The sequence below is a fragment of the Trachemys scripta genome, chromosome 6 (genome assembly GCF_013100865.1).
Source record: "Trachemys scripta elegans isolate TJP31775 chromosome 6, CAS_Tse_1.0, whole genome shotgun sequence".
NCBI lineage: Eukaryota > Metazoa > Chordata > Testudines > Emydidae > Trachemys > Trachemys scripta.
Window position 1 is genome coordinate 67,215,694 of NC_048303.1, and position 23,501 is coordinate 67,239,194.

General features: G+C 39.9%; 1 protein-coding gene across 1 annotated transcript in view; it reads left to right on the forward strand.

The window, feature by feature from the left end:
* Window positions 1–23,501, forward strand: part of APC (APC regulator of WNT signaling pathway) — a 162,455-nt gene that overhangs the window by 18,963 nt on the left and 119,991 nt on the right. The window contains exon 2 of the mRNA XM_034774164.1: window positions 463–609. Within this exon, the coding sequence (XP_034630055.1) occupies window positions 475–609 (135 nt within the window). The 5' untranslated portion in view covers window positions 463–474. The remainder of the gene's footprint in view (window positions 1–462; window positions 610–23,501) is intronic.

Sequence of the window (23,501 nt, forward strand, 5' to 3'; positions counted from 1 at the left end):
GCCAAATTGCCAATTACTTGTCAACTCCTCGTATGTAATGTGCGTCCTTCCCTGATGTCATTAAGTCTCCCTAAAACCTAGAGCATTTTTTCCTCTCACTTACTTTACTTTTTGTCCTCACAAAACTAAGACACAGACATTCTCCCATACTATTTCTCTCCTTCTTGTTTGCGTTTAACTTCTTGTACAGCAGCCATAGTAATGGATATTGCATCATATATCTAAATACATATTTCCTGATCAATTTATTTATATATTTTTAAGTTTAGCAAATATAAAACTTCTAACAACTTGTAAGTCTTTCGTTCTTCCTTGAATTTGTCATACTGATTATAAATTTAGTAATTTTATAAATGTTCATATTAAACTTTAAAAACTGAGGAAGAGAGGTAGCATTGCCTCAAAGTTCACAATGCTTTTTTTCTGAAACACTAAAAATATTCTATTGTTTTTTGGGTTCAGGGGTAGCCCAGGATGGCTGCAGCTTCATATGATCAGTTGTTAAAGCAAGTTGAGGCGCTAAAGATGGAGAACTCAAACCTTCGACAAGAACTAGAGGACAACTCAAATCATCTTACAAAACTGGAAACTGAGGCATCTAATATGAAGGTATCAAAAGTGTTCCTGAGTACATAAAAGCTTTTGATGTAACCTTTTTGTTTTGGAATATTTCTGTATAAACATTTTAGGGGTTATTAGATGCTTAGGGGGTCTTATGTAGTTTTAGATTCCGACAAAAATCCTTTTACAATATCTTTAAAGACATGTATCGATCAAGTCTAATTACTTTCCAGAAAGTTTTCATTAAGAAAATAAAAACAAGTTCAAAACTGTTTTTAGAACCATCTTCTGGTTTTTGATATTCTCTCTTATTCTGGTGTGTATTAATGATTACTGCCTTTTTTTCACGACTGTACTTCCTAGCAGGACTATACTTCCTAGTTTGACAAATATAGTTAAGATTAAGACCAGCTTTCTATTTATAGTGCTACTGTTCAAAATGCTCTAAAATCTTTGACTAATCGGATTGTCCTGAAATTGTGTAATTCAGAGGAGTACATGGTTTGGGTCAGTGAACTAAATTTGGGGCTATTTGAACAAAAGGTTCCTGAAATACAGTTCCCAGAAAAAAACAGGTTCACTTATTCTGGTAACCAATTTTTGGACACAGATAGATATAAACCAGGGCTCAGATTGTACCAGGTTCTCCAATGGTTGAGGGTTATCCCAAGAAAGTGCATGACATCTATTAACCTTTTGGGGGAAATTGAATTACATGTAGTTTGCTTCTCCAGTTAGGTGTTCCAGCAAGCATTGTTAAGGCTTGAGCCACCTAATGGATTATACTGCACATATGCAGAGAGCTGGAAAGCCCAGTTTTGTAAGGCACCTAAGATTCATTGGACCTGTGTGGCTCCAAGGAAATGTTCTAGCCAATGAATCTGCATTCCCCATAATCACTGAGAGTTCAAAACTAACCCAGAGCAGAATTTTGAAATAATAATAATAATTAAAAAAAAAGCGGCATGTTGCTCCAATATGGAGCATTTTTATTTTGGGAAAATGTAATCTGAGTACAGCAGAATATTCAGAAGTCACCAAAACTATTTTTGAAAAGACAATAAATTATACATGCAGTGGTTGCTGGGAAGGATAGGTGGAAATGAGAGAGAGGTTGGAGTGTAGTGAGGGGGATTGATGGGAAATGAGGGATTGGAGAGGTCAGGTGAATAGGGAGTGGGAGGGACGCCAAGTAAGTTATCCAGTTCATTTCTTGCTCTGTTTCTGAACACTGTTGAGATGCATTCCAGCATATTAACTTTGAGCTGTCTTTAAATTTTAGCATTAAGACAGTTTTAATGCAAGTTCTAGAAAAAATTAATTTATTAAATGCATTGTTTTGTTTTCCTCTTTGAGATAAAGTAATTTAATTTAATTATTAACGTAACATAAGAACATAACATAAGAATGGCCATCCTGGGACGGACCAAAGGTCCATCCAGCCCAGTATCCTATCTACCAACAGTGGCCAATGCCAGGTGCTCCAGACGGAGTGAACCTAACACGTAATAATCAAGTGAACTCTTTCCTGCGATCCATCTCCACCTCTTGACAAACAGAGGCTAGGGACACCATTCCTTACCCATCCTGGCTAATAGCCATTAATGGACTTAACCTCCATGAATTTATCTAGTTCTCTTTTAAACCCTGTTATAGTCCTAGCCTTCACAACCTCCTCAGGCAAGGAGTTCCACTGGTTGACTGTGCGCTATGTGAAGAACTACTTCCTTTTATTTGTGTTAAACCTGCTGCCCATTAATTTCATTTGGTGGTCCCTAGTTCTTCTTATTATGGAAACAAGTAAATAACTTTTCCTTATTCACTTTCTTCACACCATTCATGATTTTATATACTTCTATCATATCCCCGCTTAGTCTCCTCTTTTCCAGGCTGAAAAGTCCTAGCCTCTTTAATCTCTCCTCATATGGGACCCGTTCCAAACCCCTAATCATTTTAGTTGCCCTTCTCTGAACCTTTTCTAATGCCAGTATATCTTTTTTGAGATGAGGAGACCACATCTGTACGCAGTATTCAAGATGTGGGTGTACGATGAATTTCTGTAAGGGCAATAAGATATTCTCAGTCTTATTCTCTATCCCTTTCTTAATGATTCCTAACGTCCTGTTTGCTTTTTTGACTGCTGCTGCACACTGCATGGATGTCTTCAGAGAACTATCCACGATGACTACAAGATCTCTTTCTTGATTAGTTGTAGCTAAATTAGCCCCCAACATATTGTATGCATTGTTGGGGTTTATTTTTTCCAATGTGCATTACTTTACATTTATCCAATGTAATGGATATGTTGTCTCATGCCCCTTATTTATATCTGATATAACATTAACAGGCAGGATGCAATTGGAACAGAGGGTTGCTTTAATTACATAATGAAAATAAAGAGCCAATAATAGTATTTTGACCATGCAACTATTGATAGAGGAAGATATTAATTTTGTAAAGTTCTTAAAGTTTTTTATGGCTTTTGTAAAGGACAAGAAAGGTATAAAGTAGCAATCTTTAAAAATAAATGCATTTGTCAAAACTCAAGTATGAATACTTTATTTAGCATAACTTGATTTATGAATATTTATCTTGCATTTATATAATTCAGAATCAAGCCAATTTACATATATTATACATTGGACAATATCTTTACTTACAACCTAAATAGTGAATAAATATAAATTATTGTCCAGTGTGAGTGAATGACTTTGTTACCTTTGTTGTCTTATTTGATTGTAGTTATTCCTTTATGCTTTACTTCAACCAATAAAACATTTAATTAAAAAAAGAGGAATAGTTGGTGAAAGCTGATGCTTCTCTTATGCTCACTGGTAGAGTGCTGACCTTTGTTCCCTTTCCCATTCGCTACAACCCCTGCTGCATCTTCTTGTATCCCTACAAATTACTGAGGGGCATGCATCCACATCTCCACTTCCTTCAGTCCTGATCTCTCTTGTGTTACAGCTAGAATAAGAAAAGTGGTTGAGCCTTGGTTGGGGCTTGCTATGATCTTGTAACTAACCCTGATCTAATCTTGAATACTTTTTCTAATGTAAACAAACTCTTTGCTTGCTTCAGAACACCCAGCAATGGGATGACTTTAAGGGGGCTCATTGTTCTGCAAATGAAATAAGTAAGGATCTGATTCTGTCACAGAGGTCATGGATTCCGTGACTTCAACGGACCTCCGTGACATCTTCAGCTTCATCCTGCCTCAGCAGCAGGTTGTCAGCCCTCACCCAGGAGCACCAGCCACCGGGTCAGCAGCTGCTGGGGCCAGCAGAGCAGGAGCAGTGGTCCCCAGGGCTGGGTCAATGCCACAGGAGGAGTGTTGCGGGACTAGAGCAGCAGCCAGCAGTCAGCCCCCGCTGGGTATTTTTAGTAAAAGTCAAGGACAGGTTGTGGGCTTCGTGAATTTTTGCCTGCAACCTGTCTGTGACTTTAATTAAAAATACCCATGACAAAAACTTAATCTAAGCAATAAAACCTTTTTTGGTACACTGCTAGCAGAACATTCTCACAGATAAGACTACCAAGAGGACCGGTCCCCAAGAAGAGATGCCTCTTGTGTTTGAGGCCCTACTAATGGACTTTCTTGTTGGTAATGGGAGTTTGAGGCAGCTTCCTTTTGTGGTGGACCATGCTAGAAGAAACTCCAACACAGATCCCATTCTCCCCCCGCCCTGCTTCCAAATAGGGGAAGTTACAGTGGAGTCTAAAGGAATTTTTTTTCTCCTAAGGCAGCAGACATTTCTTTGGAAGCTTGTTAGAGATACTTCCCATGCTGGATGGCAGTATATTCAGTGGAAGCCCGTTCACTCTTATGCAGTGGAGTCCTTTAAATGGATAAAAGTCTGAGCTCCAAAGGTGGAGAAACTAATGCAACCCATGGCACTTTTGAGAGCACATGCAGTGTTTGTGATGCCCCCTTTTTACTCTTAAGACTGTAGAGAGAATATTTTTGTTTACATGCAGTGGAAGGTTTCGGTAGGGCAATAAGAAAGGAAAATCTACTTTTTAAAGCATGACCTTTAGATTTGGTAGTAGTAAAATCTACTGGCGATGTGGAAGGGAGAATTCTGTTTATTTTTAAATTCACATAATGGTTGCTGTTCTAAAAGTTCTACTAATATGGATTGGATTAGATTAGGGTTACCATATTTCAGCAAGCAAAAAAGGGAAGGGAGGAGCCCTGGCCTAGCCCTGCCCCTCCCACTTCCCCCCCTCAGAACCCCCAACCCTCCCCCTGCTCCTTGTCCCCTGACTGCCCCCTCCTGAGACCCTCCTCCCATCCTAACTGGCCCCCTAGAACCCTACTCCCTACCTGTACCCTGACTGCCCCAACCCTTATCCACACCCCCACCCACAGACAGACCCCTGGGACTCCCACGCTCCATCCAATCACTCTCCACCCCCTGATAGCCCCCCCCAGAACTCCCAACCCATCTAAACCCCTCTGCTCCCTGTCCCCTGACTGTTCCGATCCCTCTCCCCACTCCTGCCCCCTGACAGGCCCCCCCAGAACTCCCAAACACCCCCCCCACTCCTTGTCCCCTGACTGCCCCCTCCTGGGACCCCTGCTCCTAACTGTCCTCCAGAACCCCACCCCCTATTTATGTACAGGCGTGACTACCTGCCCTTTCCTGGTTATTATACGCGGCCAGTCCGCATCCACATCCAGTAGTTAAAAAAAAAAAAATAAACTAATAATTTAAATTGGAATTTCATCCATTAATAAGTATTTATTATATAGTTAAAACCATTCTATTGAAGGACAGATATTAAATAACACTAAATATGTTAATGTTCAAAACAATATTAAAAATTTGAAATTTTAGAGCATGGAAACCAAAATAGCTAAAATTTAGTTTTGGCAAGATACACGGAATGGAAACTCCGGGATCTTTACCTGTCACTGAATATAGCCATCATACCAATAGTGGAATATAAAACAAGTCTACATATACTCTCTTTAAAATTTTTACTTCTGTCCATTCCCAATAATTGTAACAAATCATTATTACCTTCACTCCACTTGCCACGCGCCCCAAGCACAAAACCAAAGAAGTGAATATTTTTACCTCCCGTTAAGTTTTTAATTTCTTCCTCTAACTCAAGATAATAAGCCACCTTCTCACTGTGGGCTTGTTCCAAACTTCCGGCATTATCCTCCCATCGCACTGTAACATCAACCACTACTGCTGTATCTCCTTTTATAAATATAATATCCGGCTTTCTTAACTCACCCTTACTATTTCTCAAATGGGGCTCTATCATTGCCTTCCACCCTAATTTACCAACCTTATCTACAACTGCAGACACTACTCTATTATGCCTTTTTATCCTAGCATTCTTAGTCTTATAACATTGTCCTGAGATATGGGGAACAGTCTCCCGCACTTTACCGCACCATCTACAAAGAGCATTCACACCTCCTCTTCCTCTTGCTAATGTCTCCATAGTAGGATAAATATTTGCCCTAAGCTGCAATGCTGCGATATACGCTGACGATTTAACTTTACTAGAATTTCTAAAAGTCGAATTACTAATTAAATCATTTTTAAAATATTTTATCCCTATTCCCTGACATCTCAGTTCCGACCATCTTAAAAATTCCTCTTCCCTCCATTTCTTGGGATGAGATGTTACTGCACTAAATGACAATATTTTATCCACAAGATTTTCTCCTGCATATAGATAAGATAGGTCCATCCAATCATCTCTCGAGACAATATGTCTCCTCCATTTACGAATTAACATATTTGGGATTTGCACACTAAACTTAGTGAGAGCTAAACCACCATCCCTACCTCTAGAATAAAATATCCCATCTGTGGTACACTGAGGTAAATGTAGAATCTCTTTAACTATTTTTCTAACTAACACATCAAGATCGTCTAAAAGATTACAAGGGGGTTCTATTAAAAGAAGATTATAAAATAGCTTCGGTAAGATGTATGTCTGTAAAATTAATATTTTTTGGGCCGGTTTTAATGGGGCCTTAATTAAATTCTCACTCCAATCTTTCAATTTTTCTTTAAGTACCGGTCCCCCTACACCTATCCAGGGATCTATTCTAGCCCCTAAATATTTTTCAAAATCCCCTGGTTGAACATATTCAATCTCCTCTGACCCTATCTGCCAATAATCCTTAGGATTAACTACATAGGTTTTATGTTTAGTTAAAATATGAAAGCCTTTCGTTTTCTTCACATTAACAGAGAGATTAGTATTTTTACAAAACTCCTCTAAGATACCCAAATTTTTGATCATTCCTTTATATGAGCTACTTAAAATTGCCACATCATCGGCAAAAGCCAATGACGTGACACTATTACCCTTAACATAAAAACCACTTCCTTCTACTTCTAGTCTAGTTAAAAGGGGATCCATAGCAATATTAAACAAAATTGGGGACAACGGGTCACCCTGCTTGACCCCCCTCCTAATTAAAATAGACTCAGTAGCTTCATCACCCACCCATACCCTAGTTGTGCAATTATCATAAAGGTCCCTAATAATATCTATAAAATGTTCATCTATACCAAATCTTCTCAACCCTGCTATTATATGTCCGTGTCCCACAGAATCAAATGCTTTAGCCAGATCTACGAACACTATTGCAATTTCATTCCCATTTCGTTTAGCCCCTTTAATCAAATTATCTAATATAGCAATATTTTCCTCACACCCAGGGGCGGATATAAACCCTTTTTGTCTACTACATATCTTAACTGTTTCCACCAGTCTTTTTGCTAATATTTTGGTATAGATTCTAATCCAAACTGACCCAATTGTCAATGGTCTCCAAGATGTTAACTTCTTCATTTCCTCCTCATCTTGTGTCTTTGGTATTAAAATCGTTCTATTTTTCTTAAATTTATCTGGTACCTGTCTATTTAGAAACCATATATTAAAAATTTTTGTAAGTATTAAGGAGTCTAAATTAAAAATATCCCACAAATTGCTCACTTTTACTTTATCTGGGCCAGGAGCACTATCTTTTCTTATTTCTCTTAAAGCTATTCTAATCTCATCCACAGAGATCGGACTCATTAATATATCATTATCCGCATTCTCTGTGGATGATGGCCACCCTATCATATTACCATGTCCAATTGTTCCCAAAATATTTACATAGTATTCCTCAATTTCTTTCATAGGGATAGCACACTTAGCCTTATCTGGCTCTCCCATTATAATGCGAGTCAATCTTCTTCTATCCTTATCAAATAATTGTTGATAGAATTTATACTTAGCTTTCTTTGTAGCATATCTCCTAATTGCATTAAATTGCTTCCTTCTCCCCTCCTTTCTCATCTTCCCTTTTCCTTTATTCCTCAACTCTATTTGACTTTCATTTCTAGGGTCCTTTCCCTCTACTAATGAATAACATAATTTTTCCAACATTGCCCATCCGAGAGCTTTTGTTAAATCCTCCTTTAATAATCCTTCAATTTCCCCTAAACTATTTATTATTTCTCTTCCCTCCCTACTTTGTTTTCCCCATTTACATATTTTCTCCACTAAATCCACTTCTGGATGTCCTTTTAGTGGGAAAATCCTCTCTCTTGGGGGCGGAATTTCTAATATATTTACTCTAATGTCCTCTACCTCAGTCACTTCCTCCCTATCTCCTGTTACTACTAACTTCTTCTTTGCTAATTCTCGTCTTTTATCTGATATTTGTTTATTCGTTTTGGTCCTCATCTCGCTCTCAATACATTTATTTATATTCCTTTTCCCAATATATTTCCTTTCCAACTGTATAAGCTGCACAACCTCATCTTTGGTCCATATACGAGATCTAGTCGATCCCTCTTTGATCTTACTTTTAGCAGCCATATCTTCTTTTCTTTGCTCATTCCTCACAGCAGGGTGTCTATGTCTACAGTGTTGGCTCAATCCAGATCTAGTATGAAAACCAAGCCCACAGACCGAGCACGTATGGCTCTTCATTGGGGTATCCGCCTTCTTGGGTATCATAGAATCATAGAATATCAGAGTTGGAAGGGACCTCAAGAGGTCATCTAGTCCAACCCCCTGCTCAAAGCAGGACCAATTCCCAGCTAAATCATCCCAGCCAGGGCTTTGTCAAGCCGGGCCTTAAAAACCTCCAAGGAAGGAGACTCCACCACCTCCCTAGGTAACGCATTCCAGTGTTTCACCACCCTCCTAGTGAAATAGTTTTTCCTGATATCCAACCTGGACCTCCCCCACTGCAACTTGAGACCATTGCTCCTTGTTCTGTCATCTGCCACCACTGAGAACAGCCGAGCTCCATCCTCTTTGGAACCCCCCTTCAGGTAGTTGAAGGCTGCTATCAAATCCCCCCTCATTCTTCTCTTCTGGAGACTAAACAATCCCAGTTCTCTCAGCCTCTCCTCATAAGTCATGTGCTCCAGACCCCTAATCATTTTTGTTGCCCTCCGCTGGACTCTTTCCAATTTTTCCACATCCTTCTTGTAGTGTGGGGCCCAAAACTGGACACAGTATTCCAGATGAGGCCTCACCAATGTCGAATAAAGGGGAACGATCACGTTCCTCGATCTGCTGGCAATGCCCCTACTTATACAGCCCAAAATGCCGTTAGCCTTCTTGGCAACAAGAGCACACTGTTGACTCATATCCAGCTTCTCGTCCACTGTGACCCCTAGGTCCTTTTCAGCAGAACTGCTACCTAGCCATTCGGTCCCTAGTCTGTAGCAGTGCATGGGATTCTTCCGTCCTAAGTGCAGGACTCTGCACTTGTCCTTGTTGAACCTCATCAGGTTTTTTTCTGCCCAATCCTCTAATTTGTCTAGGTCCCTCTGTATCCGATCCCTACCCTCTAGTGTATCTACCACGCCTCCTAGTTTAGTGTCATCTGCAAACTTGCTGAGAGTGCAGTCCACACCATCCTCCAGATCATTAATAAAGATATTAAACAAAACCGGCCCCAGGGTATGCACTTGGGGTAGTGGCAAGCTATATTATGATATTGAGAAGATTTTCCACATTTACTACATACAACTCGTATGGCTTTACTTTTATGAACCACATTAATGTGTTTGGCCCATTTACCAAATGTCGGTAATATCTGGGGACATATTGGACAATTAAAACTATCAACGGGATACTCTAAATAAAAAACCCCATCCTTCCACGAACTACTTTCTAATATATTTATATTACCACCAGTATTATTAAGATCCTTATTACGATCCCTATTAAAATCAGTACTTGGTCTAAAACTATTTAATAAACTAGACCCATTAACTAAATGAGCATTAAAATATCCCGATTCCCTAACATATGGATCATCAAATGTACTTAAATACTTAAAATCTGGATTAAAACTGTCCATAGTTAAATCATTAAAAGTGTCCCTTGTAAAAACCATCGGTAAGATAGATAAAATCTCCTCACCATGATCATCACAAACATTCTCCTCTACCTCCTCTCCATGCTCCACTGGGAGGACTTGATTCTCACTCTCATGCTCATGAGACTTCATTATAGTCCACACCATTTTATCCATTGGTCCAGCGACCCTGATCACACCCCTAATATATTTAACACTGTCAGCCGGGGCATCAAAGCCAACAGCGGGGGCGTTATTAACCCGGTCCAGCGCCAATCCGGTATAAAAATATAAATTACTTTTTTCCATAGCTAAAAGATTAACCCTTTCCAGGGGGAAACTAACCCTTTCCAGGGGGAAACTAACCCGTGCCTGGGGGAGACTACCCTTACCAGGGGGAATCTAACCCTTACCAGGGGGAGTCAACCCGTACCTGGGGGAGGCTACCCTTACCAGGGGGGCATCCATGTGGCACCATATGGGGCTGCCCAACCCCGTCCCACACCCCACTGAATGTGGGATGTGGGTTCGTCCTCCGCAATCCGCCTGGCTATCCAAGCCAGTTACCGACTCTCACCACGAGGAGGTAGCGGTTGGACTTGCAATCCAGAGGCTTTCCTCAAAGAGGGGTCCCAAACAGCATAATGTTGAGCTCTAACGGGCGTGTGAGAAAAGGCTCAGATCTTGGTAGGGGTTGCCCCTATTGATTGGGCTCACGCCCACCCCCACCTCACCGATAACCCATTCTCTCACTACCCTCAGGCAATGTTTCCGTCCAAGCCCGACAGCTGAGAGGGTCCAGAGACGCATGGAGAGCCACTAAGCCTCCCTGTTCCTTGTCCCCTAACTGCCCGCTCCTAAGACACCCCCCCCCCACCTGTCCCCCAGGACCCTACCCCATACCTGTACCCTGACTGCCTAAAACCTTATCCACCCCCTGAACTCCCACCCCCCCCGTCTCTTGACTGCCCCCTCTAGAACCTCCCTGCCCCTTCTCCGACCCCCTGGCCCCCTTGTTGTTAGCCTTCGCCTAATGTCTCTGTGAGCTTGCTCAGGCCTGAGCTATTCGTCCCGGCACACTGGACAGCAGCTCCAGACTGCCGGAGGCGATCTGCGAATGCAGGGAGGGAGGGAGTGATGTCTGCTGCAGGGGAGAGGCTCTCTCTGGCTGTCGGAGCCCCATGTAAGTGGCACCATCTGGCCGGCTGCCCTGTAAGCCACGTGCGCTCTGCATGGGGGGGGGGGGGGAGTCCGGACATCTACAAATTCCCCACGGATGCTATTTTTAGCTCAAAAAGCTGGACATGTCCGGGGGAATCCGGACAAATGGTAACCCTAGATTAGATTAGTATTAGGCAAACATGAGTGTATTTTTATTTTCGGTGACCAAATACATTACAACTAGTGATTTCTGTAACTGAAGTGCTTATTTAAAATTTGAAGTTAATATATTGCATTTTTTTGTGAGTGTTTTATTATGCACTAGTCATTAAAATTATAGATTCCAAAACAAACATTTGAGAATCTGGTTCCCAAGGCAGAACAATATGTATGCTATAAAAGTTGTATCAATGGTCCCTCTCATTGGCTTCAGGAGCTAAGATACTGTACTCTTTTGTTAGGGGAAAAGTCAACTATATTAGTATGGGTTATAGTCTAGAGTAGTTTTGTTACCAGGAACTTTGTAGTCAAAAATACCTGTCACCTAATACAGAAAGAAGCAACTGAGGTAGATTCTTCAAAGAAATCATAGATAACAAAGTGTATTGTCCAAAGTCCTGGAGAGCAATTACCTGAGTAAACTCCAAAAAGTATATTTTTATGAAAAGTTGATCCCTGCTTTGCATTAACTTGGACTAAAATGTTAGAAAAGGTATAAGGATGTTCTCTGTAGCTTTGTTATATCATTAAATAAAAACTGTTTACATTAAAAAAGCTTTATTTAAATACAACAAATTGCTAACTATAAACTATACAATCATGATTGTATATTTATCTTTGGGGAACTATATACCAATTTTAGTAACTCCTACTATTTTTGTATAGTAGAAATGCCCACTTTATAGTTAAACCATTATCATTATTAATTGGCTCCTGTCTGGGAACATATCAACTTTAATAAATGCTACCAAAAAATTACAGAAAAACATTTGCCGTATTGATTTTAGTTGGCAAAGGTGTTGAAAGTAGAGCTTTTTATATAATACAAAATGTCAGAATATTTGGCTATAGTTAAGATAATCATTGAAAAATACTAAGTACTTATTGCTTTACTTCTACAAAGCATTGTGAACTTATTGTGCCACCAGTGTCTAGGCAGTTAGTGCACCAAGACTGCTAAACATAATTGTCACCTTGTGTTTCCCTTGTATTCCTCTTGGTTTGTTTTTTCTCAGCCTGTTGCTTCTTGTCACATGCTGATAAGCTGTTTGGAACACGGACTATATTTTTAGTACATTTGTGAATAGTGTCTACCATAGCAGGACTCTGGTTGTGGTTTTTGGTGCTATATCAATAAAAAAATATCCTAACAATGCATTTATGAAGCATGTACATATTGGGGTGGATTCTCAGATGTGCCTAAGAAGCAATAGGCACAGTAAAGAAAGGATGTGTGCAAAGAAGCTATTTACAGCTCCCAAATGTTGAGGCCGATATTATGCCATCCTACTCCCCTAAAATAGTCAACTATAAGAGACACTGCTGCCAATGGCCACAAAGGGAATTTCTGGCATCTGGAAATTTGTTGGCGCTTACAGGTGCTCCAGAAATAGCCCATTTCATTTGACTATGCCCACTATTTCTGAGGTCAATGGGAGGTGGTGTAGAGCAGGGGTTCTCAACCTTTTTCTTTCTGAGGCCCCCCCACAACATACTATAAAAACTCCAGGGTACAGCGGTGTAGGAGGGCACTTGAGGCTCTGGGCCGGACATAGGGTGTAGGTGTAATTTGACTTCTATTTTGGGTGGGCAGGGGGCAGCAGGGCTCAAGCCAACTCCATACAGCAGGGTCCAGGGAGGGACTGCCACCTACGCTCCCTGACTCACCTCAGCAGGCCACCTAGTCTGTCAGGGTTGTGGGGGGTGGGCACAACCAAAAATTATAATTCAAAGGTGGGGGGCTCAGCTCAAAAAGTTTTGAAAACAGCTCAGGATGCAGGGAGGGGAGTAGCTAGGGGCTGTGTGCAGGCAGGGACATAGCTCAGAGTGCAGGGAGGATGTAGCTAGGGACTGTGTCTGGGCAGGGGGATAGCTCAGGGTGCAGGGAGGGGGATAGCTAGGGACTGTGTGCTGGGAAGGTTTCCCTGCGGTCCCTGTTCCCTGAGGGCTCTGCCAGCCATGGAGCCATGTCCCCCCACCCAGGCAGTTCTTACAGGTTGCATGAGCAAAGGGGCTTGGAGCTGAGGCGCAGCTTCACCCCCCTGCAGCAGCAGGAGACGAGGGAACACTGCAGCTGCCTGCTCCATGGCACCAGCCAGAGCAGCAGTTGTCCCGCACTGCAGCTCTGACCTGGCCAGGGGGTGGGGAGAGAAGGAGGTGGAAGGGGTGGGTGGAGCTGCCCTGGGACTGCCCTGCTCTTGCACTGTAGTTTTGGAGGGAGTGGTGGGCAACACCTCTGTGTGTCCCCAACTCTGCCCATTGGCTCAGGGCTTCTGCCCAACAGGGAGCATTGGGGCTCTGGAATTCAGTCCTGCTGCTCCTGACTTCAGCTCTGTGGGGGGTCTCAAGAATCAGGGCTTCAGCCCTATGGCTCCTGGCTTCAGCCCTATGGGAGGTACTGGGGATCGGGCTCTGGGTTTTAGCTGCGGGGCCCTGTGGCTAAGGAGCCAGTCATCCTGTGTTCTAGTGTGGTTTGGTAGTCTGTAGCAGACACCAACTAGTACCACATCTTGTGTTCTAACATGGATCATAAACATTCAAGATAATTTATTTCCGAATTGTCAGTGACTTGGAAACAGGCAAGACCATTTTTGTAAAGAGTGCCTCTTTCCCTCCCCTTTTGCCTCTACATCCTTCCTTCCTAAATAGATTATAACCAGCAATTTTTAAATTTCTAATCATGTAAATTTTCTAACCAGATTTCAGTAATACCAACTTAGTTGAATTTATGATCATAAATGAGGAACTGGAATTGCTCTTGTTTATTAGTTAGGCTCCCATCATTGGTGTCTAAGCAATTAAATAAAATCTTCTCTTCCCATCACTTGATGCATTCATTGATGTTTTTTCTGCTTCCTCTGCCTAAAGTGCCATAGAGAGTTGTAATTCGGATACTTCGTGCCTCCATTCTCTTCCATAGGATGGGTTCTTTGGCCAGACTAAATCTCCCTTGATGAACTGCAATTCCCCCCCACCCCGTCACCCAATCCATCCAGTTATATGACATGACATATATGGGAGTCATGTGACTGTGGTGTATCATGAGATGTAGTCTAGCCAGGAAGCCCTGTGCACAGGGAAGAATGAGGGCATGAGGCCACCAAACTACAGCTCCCATGAGGTATTGTGGGACCTTAAGTAGATGTTCAATGTCTAAACTGATTCAAGATGAAATATTTTGATTTAGGAATGTTGAAACATTTTGTTTTAGTAGAAAGTGTTGAAATGAAACATCTTGAATTTTCTGAGTAGACTTTTTTGCAAACTTTCATTCAGCAAAAACTGTTAATATTTTGACTTACTGTCCCAATTTGGAACAAAAACATATGTTGAAATTTTGGAACCTCCCAGGTGATGGAAATTCCAATTTTTGCTCAGCTGTGGTCTATAGATCTTCTTTATATGAAGAATCTTAGACAGAGTATTGAGAAAACTAAAATGATAGAAATCTTATGCTTTAAATGGCAATTCATATTTTCATATTTGTTTCACGTAGCAGTTTTAAATACTATTTTTGAACCTTTTTTTGCTTGTTCAAGATAAGCAAGAAATGCTTTCCATTGTTTGTAAACATTTTTTAAAAAAAGATCCCTTGCATAGCAGAATTTAATCCAGACTCTGACCTTAATACTGGATGTCGGCCTCTGCTTATACAACATTGATTTTTTCCCATTGCCTTTACAAGTCAATATTCGAATTAATAAAGCACAATCACAGCAGAGCAGTCACTGGCACTTGTGCAGATTAATTGGGGTAGAAGCAGAAACAAATTGAAAGGGAAAGTAAAAAGATGAATTTTTTTAAAAAAAGTGGAAGAAACAGGGGATAGGCCTTAGGTTTTTGAAAATGGAATTTAGTAAGATGTTGGAGTAAACCATGGGGGATAAAAATCAATGATTTGTTTTTAAAAACAATAAAATGATTTTTTTTAATTCAGGTTTTGTTCCTCAAAATCCATCTAAAAATAGATACATTAGCTCAAAGATATCTCATCATGGAATAGGGATTATAAATTCTAATTCTATAGTACTATGAGACACTATATTAATGTAATGTTTAAGAAAAGTTTTGTAAATGAGTTCCAGTAGTTCATGAATTATGGACCCAATCTTATGGGGCTCAGGGGCTTCTGTATAGATTATTTAGGCTATTCTTTCTATCTACCCTATGGGACTCAGCCTAGAGCAGGGGTTGGCAACCTTTCAGAAGTGGTGTGCTGAGTCTTCATTTATTCATTCTAATTTAAGGTTTTGCGTGCCAGTAATACATTTTAACGCTTTTAGAAGGTCTCTTTCTATAAGTCTATAATATATAACTAAACTATTGTTGTATGTAAAGTAAATAAGGTTTTTAAAATGTTTAAGAAGCTTAATTTAAAATTAAATTAAAATGCGGAGCCCCCCAGACTGGTGGCCAGGACCCGGGCAGTGTGAGTGCCACTGAAAATCAGCTCGTGCGCCACCTTTGGCACGCGTGTCATAGGTTGCCTACTCCTGGTCTAGAAGATACCATCAGAGATGCTTAGTTTTGCAGTTCTCAAACTATGGATTTGTGTCTCCAGAGATAACATGCTTGTTAACAGCACAAATATTTTAAAATAAATAAATATATAGAGATGAGAAATAGTTAAATAAAACAATTTTAATGTCTGGTGATGTTCTGCTAATACAACATGGCAAGAAAATCCTCCAAATATTAATGATTAATCTGTTGAATTAGAGCTATTTATGAAGTCATTGGGAGGTGAACTATCTGCTTCAATTACCTTTGGTAAATGAAATAACCAAACAATCACTAAAACTTTTCAGATTAGTTTTACAGCTATATCAGAAAGTTAGTGATTTATTTTGAAAAATGTATAGTGTGTACCGTCTAAAAATTAAACCTACATCTATATTCGGAGTTGTGAAGAATGCGTATTAAGGTTATAACAACGAACAAGAATGCATTTTTATGTAGAAATCCATGATTAAATTGAGTCTTCCTGACTAGTGATTTAAATCATGACTTAAATCAGTTTCATTTAAATTAAATCCACCCTGGAGTGTAAACACAAAATTTAATCCATAAAGGATGGAGAAAATGACTATTTACGTTGTAATATTGTATTAATATCCTTTGAATCTAAATGTAGAAACAGTAATCAGTTAATCATTTGTAAAACTTGCTCTGAATTGCTTCATCTTTTTAATTAAAAAAAAAAACAAAACAAAAAACCAGCAAGACTAGGAATTCATAAACCAAACTCAGAAATATGATTATAAATATATAAAATGCTTCACAAACTACTGTGTGGAAATAAATAAAAGTATTTTATCAAACCACTGAGTACGAACTATTCACAAATTAATATTGCATGCATCAACTGAAAGAAGTGAATAAATTATAAGTCTCTTGATAAACATTTGGTTGTCTGGAATATGAGCTCATGACATAAAGATGGCCTATATTAGGTACTATAATAATCACCAATGTGTGCCAAAAAGAGAACTGGAGTAGGGGAGAGCAGAAATAAGTAGCAATTGATAATTATAGGTTCAAAGTAATGATTATAGATTCTACTTGCATAGTGCAGATACTAGTTATAGGGGTTATTCAGTTGTGTAGATATAAACATTATGTTAACATTGGGTGGGGAAATAGGTATAAAATGAAATTATCCAATAGTGCAATTGTGAAGTGACATTTTACTTACTTTTGGAACAGAATTCGACTTTGACAAAAAACATATTCAGCAAAACAGTTGCTGTAGTTGTTCTTCACTACCCCAAAATGAGTAACTAAAGCTCCAGAAAAGTAGCTGGCAGCAGTATAAACCAGTGATCTGTCAGTTGCTTTTTCTGCAGTCTTTCTGGGGGGCCATTGGTCTGTCACTATCAAACAGACAATAAATGAACAAACAGTGACACCTGATAACTGTATAAGTTGATAGAAATCCTAGAGTTTACTGCTTTTCTTTAATATGCATAAAGGATATAGCAAAGTTTCTTTAAATTGTCCACATAATCTTTCTCAGTTAATACAGCTGCAATGTCTGATCTTGTCTACAAGTCAAGGTAGTTTGTTTTAGAGAGTGAATGAATTCTTTGTGAAAATGAGCAGGTTAGCTTTAAAAAAAAAAAAAAGGCAACCCCCCCGAAAAGTATGTTCACTGTCCTGAAATTGCTTTAAAATATTACCACATGTAATGTATTTGGTATATGTTGTTCACATTTTCTTGCATATAGTAACTCCTCGCTTAACGTTCCTGAAAAAATGCAACTTTAAGCGAAACGATGTTAAGCGAATCCAATTTCCCCATAAGAATTAATATAAATGGGGGGGTTGGGTTCCAGGGAAAAATTTTTTGCCAGACAAAAGACTAAAACATATACGCACGCACATACACACAGTATAAGTTTTAAGCAAATAATTTAATACTGGTACACAGCGATGATGATTGTGAAGCTTGGTTGAGGTGGTGAAGTCAGAGGGTGGGATATTTCCCAGGGAATGCCTTACTGCTAAATGATGAACTAGCAATTGGCTGAGCCCTCAAGGGTTAACTCGTTAATGTAGCCTCACACTCTACAAGGCAGCACAAATGGAGGGAGGAGAGAGAGCATAGCAGACAGACTCACACCATGTGTGTGAGAGAGTGATGCGCATTGCTCCTTTAAGTATGCTGAGATCACGGCTGCTGCCAGGAAGCCCCCTCCATCCTGAGCCCTGTCGTGTGTCTCCCCCCCTGCTCTATGGAAGATGGGATAAGCAGGGTGCAGGACCAGGGGGGAGGGTGACACCCTGATATTAGCCCCACTTCTCCTCCCCTTCTCCCCCGCACAGCAAGCAGAAGGTTCCAGGGAGCAGCTCCAAGGCAGAGGGCAGGAGCAGCACATGGCAATGAGGGGAGGGACAGCTGAACTGCCCTGCAACTGATAGCCTGCTGGGCGGGTGCTGCACAGGGAACTTAGGGGAACGGGGAGCTGATACGGGTGCTGCCGGTCCACCCTGGTTCCAAGCCCCCCCCCCCCCCCCACCACCAGCTAGCTGCAACGGGCTGCTCTTTCTGCAAGCAGTGGACAAAGCAGGCGGCTGCCAAACGACGTTATAAGGGATCATGCAACGAAACAACATTAACCGGGATGACTTTTAAGTGAGGAGTTACTGTATATGTGTATAATGTGTGTATATGTATTTATATGTGTAAATTGGTATATCATATGCATGCACAAGCAACCTTAATTCTGGCATTTCCTAACTTCTGAGTGCTTGACTTTGCAACCTTAATGTTCCTTAACATAGTTGTTTGTTGTGTTACCTTCTGCTTATCGTTTATGATGTAGTCTTTAATTATCTGATCACATACTATTTTTTCCACAGGACTATCTCACCTCATTCAGTGCATAGGATGAACTAGAGTCTAAGCACACAACTCTTTTAGACTACTAAAAGTGTTTGGTACCAAAACCACATATTGTATATTTCCTCCCTACGTATCCCCAAAGTAACCTAGCATATAGTGATTCCTGCTGGAATTAACCCATATTTTCAAATATTTATAAATTTTGCAGACACAAAAAACTTTAGTCTGGAATTTTCCTAAGTCCTGGGTCATGTCTAGACTGGGGGGCGAGGAGGAAGTGTTCTTTTAAAAATGTTAGCTACATGACTGTAGAACTATCCTCTTCCACCGCCTTCAGCAGGGGAGAACCTTGGCTGAGCAAGGAATGGGAGTATCTCAGAGTCCGTGTGTGGCAGGACGGAGGTTGCCCTTCCCACTCCTTCGGTCCTCCACATAGTCAGTGGCTGGGTAGAGGGGTGTGGTATGGAGCCTGATTTGGCTGTTGGGTGCCTTCTCTTTATTTAAATTAGTCTTGATATTTCAAAAGCCTTTTACTCTCTAGTTGGCTGTCCCATCCACCCTCCCCTTAGTTGTAGATTAGGAGTCCTGTTGCTTATGAAGCTGCAGGTCTGACCAATAGCCTGTTTTTAGGTATTGGGAAGGAATTTTTCCCATTATGGCTAACTCTTGGAGCCACAGTTAGGTTGAAAGCAATATAAATCAAAAGTTCATATTATGCTGGTAAGACTACTGACTCATCGCAACTTGCAGCTGGTGTCCAGTGTGGATAAAGGACAAAAGGGCCAGCTTCTAGGTAAATTAGACATGGGATTTTGCTGCTGGACCTTGCACTCATAATGGGGGAGGGACCTGAAATATTTGCAAATTAACACTTCCCCACCATCCTTGTGGCCTCTGTCACTCCATCTCCCCATTATTCATGAGATTGTGGTTGGCTTTCACAACAGGACTGAGGCTGCAGGATAGGCTGGGGAGGGTTTACCCCGAGTTACTGTTTGTGGTTAAAACCCTATAACCTGTACTGGAACCAATTAAATGCCTCATGAGAGCCGGGGATGGGCATTGTAGTGCTCCTCCCAAATATATAATAAATAAAACTGTGGCCTGCAGATTAAACCCACCTCATGTTTCTGTCTTTTATTTGCCTGCATGTCTTTGTTAATCTCTTAGCATCTAGTGTAGGCAGAATGTAACATGTTTTTAAAGGCTACATTAAATACTACGTGGTGTCTAATTGTATTGACTAACATTTTTTGAAAAATACCCTTTTTTCCCCTACTCTTGACAAGATCTCAGAGAGTTTTTACCAAATGTTGTTAGATCATGTTATTTGTTTATTGTCACTAAAATTTGGAAGCAATACTGAATTTAAGATATTTTTTCTTTTTAAGCCATGGAATGAACAGCTTTGTTTTAAAATATCAGCACATAAACAATAACACTTAGTTGGCCTTTATATTTCATCAGATATAGATGCTTTGCCTAGTTAGAAAATAAACTTTAGAAATGCCACTTATTGAAAATGGAGCATACAAGAATCATTTTCATAACTATACTTATATTCCTATTTTCATTAATAATATTTCTTTGTGGTCCCCAAACATTCAGTCATAATAACCATTTTGATTTTAAACTTTGATTTTAAGTATTTGTAGTTTTTATCTCATGTAAATATTGTTGAAACTTTTGACACTTTAAATTGGAGAGTAACTTTACACAAGAGAGTAGTCCCTTTGAACGTAAGTAAAGTTACTTACCAGTATGTGTGTACAGGATTGGGTGCTAAATTCTGAATCGTCAAGTGCCTGCTATTTTAATGCACCCCAGTTTTTTTTATTTTCAAAAATGTGCTTGATTACATTTAATTTCAAAATTTCCTTTACAAATTTGTAAGCAATTGATCATTTAAAGAGTGTTTAAAAAGAATGGTGAACACTGGTCCAGCAAAATTTTCCAACTCCATAAGCTGTTTGCAAATGCTAAAAATCTAGTCTGCTGTAGAGTCAATATTTGTGGCCTCCTAAAGAAAAAGATTGGGTTTGTTTTGAAAATGTAAAAAGACAAAAATGCCCCCTCAACTTTTTCCTCTTCACTTAAATTATTCTTAATTCACCTACAGTAATTCAGTGTTACATCTGAAAATGTAAAGTCAACCTTCACACAGCAATCTTAAACCTTTGAAGGCCATAGACACAGTAAATGTGTCCTCTTAATCACAACTTCAGGAAATAAGATTTCTAAGGGGTAATTCTGTTCCTTGTACATTTGCATTATGAGAGGTTTTTTCATTACTTGATCATTTAGAATTGGGTGGTGGATCATGTGAAGCCACAGAAGTGGGACAAAATAAAAAGGTATTTTTAATTCATTTAAAGAGGTGGTAATAATAAAGATTTTCAAAAATTGTTGCCTGTTTGACTCTTAGGCCCATATTCACTTACTAAATAAGTGGCCTGATTTTCAGAAGTGTTCAGCACCCACCTCCTGTTGAGTTCATTGGGAGCTTCATTTTGTCTCCGAATGTACTTCAGAAAATGTTGTGTTATAAAGTATTTCTGCAATGACTGAAGTCCTAATCCTGCAGACATTTATGCCTTTGAGTAACTTTACTCACATAAGTAAAATTTCTTGTGTAAGTGTTTGCAGGATTCGCCTCTAATGCAGTAATGTTTTTAATATTAGTTCAAGAGGAGACCAGTTGTGATAAAGGTAACTGAATTGGAACTTTAGGAAAAATATTCTTCTGTAAATGCAAGAAACTCACGAACTGGAGTGCCTCCTCCTGAGGTAAAACTGACATGAAGGGGCTAAATGGGAAAATGATTTCTGTGAGGTTCTCTTCAAGAAGTTTTGCTTGCACTGACTGTCTCACCTGCCCCCACCCCTGGCAGAATGAGCCTCTGGGCTCACCAAAATGCCCTGGAGATTCACCGAGGCCCTATGTTTCTTTCACTGTCTGTGGACCCACAATATCTTTCTGCCTCCAGGATCGTCAAGATTGAGGATTCTCCATGGAAACGGTAATACGTGCCCTGGTTGTATTATTTTTCCTGAGTAATTGCCTCAGGGTTGGTGTGGGGGATGCCAGTCCCCTCCATTGGATCTTTATCATGCGGGGCACTTTCAAAGATCCCATCCATCCTTGCCTTGCAGAAGGGAAGAGGGAACTAATCAGGCTGTGATGTTGGGGAGAGAAGGCAATTTTTAATCTGAAAATGCTATTTACATATAAGGGATAAAATCTGATGGTTGTCAACCAAAAGATTGGGCTTGAAACACAGATAAACTTAGAAGACAGAAATATCAGCTCATATGCATTTTTATTAATACCTACTATACTAGTCAATGGAAAAGAAATCAAATACACTCTAAGAATTATTCTTCTTGTGTGATTATACAGCTAATGTAATTTGACAAATTTACAAATTGGGATGGGTTTTTTCTAAAATTATATACACAATGTTCAAACTTTGAGTACCTTGAAAATGTATTTTATGCTGAATTTTGCAAACTGTATTTCAGTTTCAGATATCACTGAATATGTGCATTTAAACAAGAAGTAGGAAGGGGTGCCTTTTCTGTGATTGAGTTTTTTTGTATTTGCAGAGTCCTTAGCGATTTTCTGTTACTGCATTTCCAGAAGCATTGGCTTTTGGAGATAGGCTTTGCAGACAGTTCTAAAGGTTGCATGCAGAAAACCAATTGATTGGATAATCAAATAAAAACACTTATTTTTGTGAGAAGAGTATTAGGCAAGATCGAGCTGGTGATGTTTATAGTCACTGACATGACTTTGGACATGCTATTCTTACTAAGCACAAAATAGGATATTTAAACTGATCTGACATTGGACTTAAACTAAAAATTGAACAGAACTCTGTAGCTACAGAAAATAACAGCTCTGGAGCACCATGACATCAGATGAATACAGCTACTAGTTTTCTTACTGAAAACATCACTGTCCAAAGAACGTGATAATAGCATTTGTTATTTGAAATGAAGTTATATTTCCATAAAGTGAAAGGTTGAGCTATCATAGTGTTTCAACAGGCAACAATATGCTATTGACTATTACTATAATTAGTACTACTAACCAGGTGTCAAGTTCAGATTTTTATGGAGGTCAGGTAAGATATCCTTTAAAGTTATAGTAATATTGGAGACACCTCCAGTGATGGGTACTCTTGGAAAGCAGGGTTATAAAACACCTTGCTACCACCTGCCTTGTGCATCAGGAAACCGTGTCTGTGCCTGGTGTGGGTCAGGGGTCAGTTCCCCAACTCTGCTATGCATTTGGCAACACAAGCACTGCCTTTCAGGCTTCTGCAGGCCCCATTCTCTCTTTAGAGATTAATGATAGGGACATCCAACTCCTGAGCACAGTGTATCCCCCCTGTTCCACTGGACACGCTCCAAATTCACAGATCTGCTATTCTCGAAGGAATGTTATACAGTGGCTTACCAGTTTCGTCTCAGGATCACCACTCTGCTCTACACACAGCATGTAGATATAGTAAAAACAAGAAGTTTATTTAACAAAGAACAGAGATTTAAGAAATAAGTAAGTAGAATTCATGGAAATATATGATTACATATGAAATAAAATCATAGCATGCTTTCTAGAGCCCAAACAAGGCATACTCCTGTTTCAAAAAGGTTGGGTCACTTGAAATTTCTCTCCCAGCATCAGCCAGCCAGATCAGCTGTAATCTTCTGTTCATAAGACAAGTCAGCTGGCAGCTTGTCTCCTGAGTGAAGGATAGCTGGTTATATCTCTGCACCCTCAATATAGTTCCAGTGATCCATTATCTTCACTTGTTTAACAAAAAAAAAAAAATTACCCCTGCTGTTCGTTTTTCCCCATCTAGA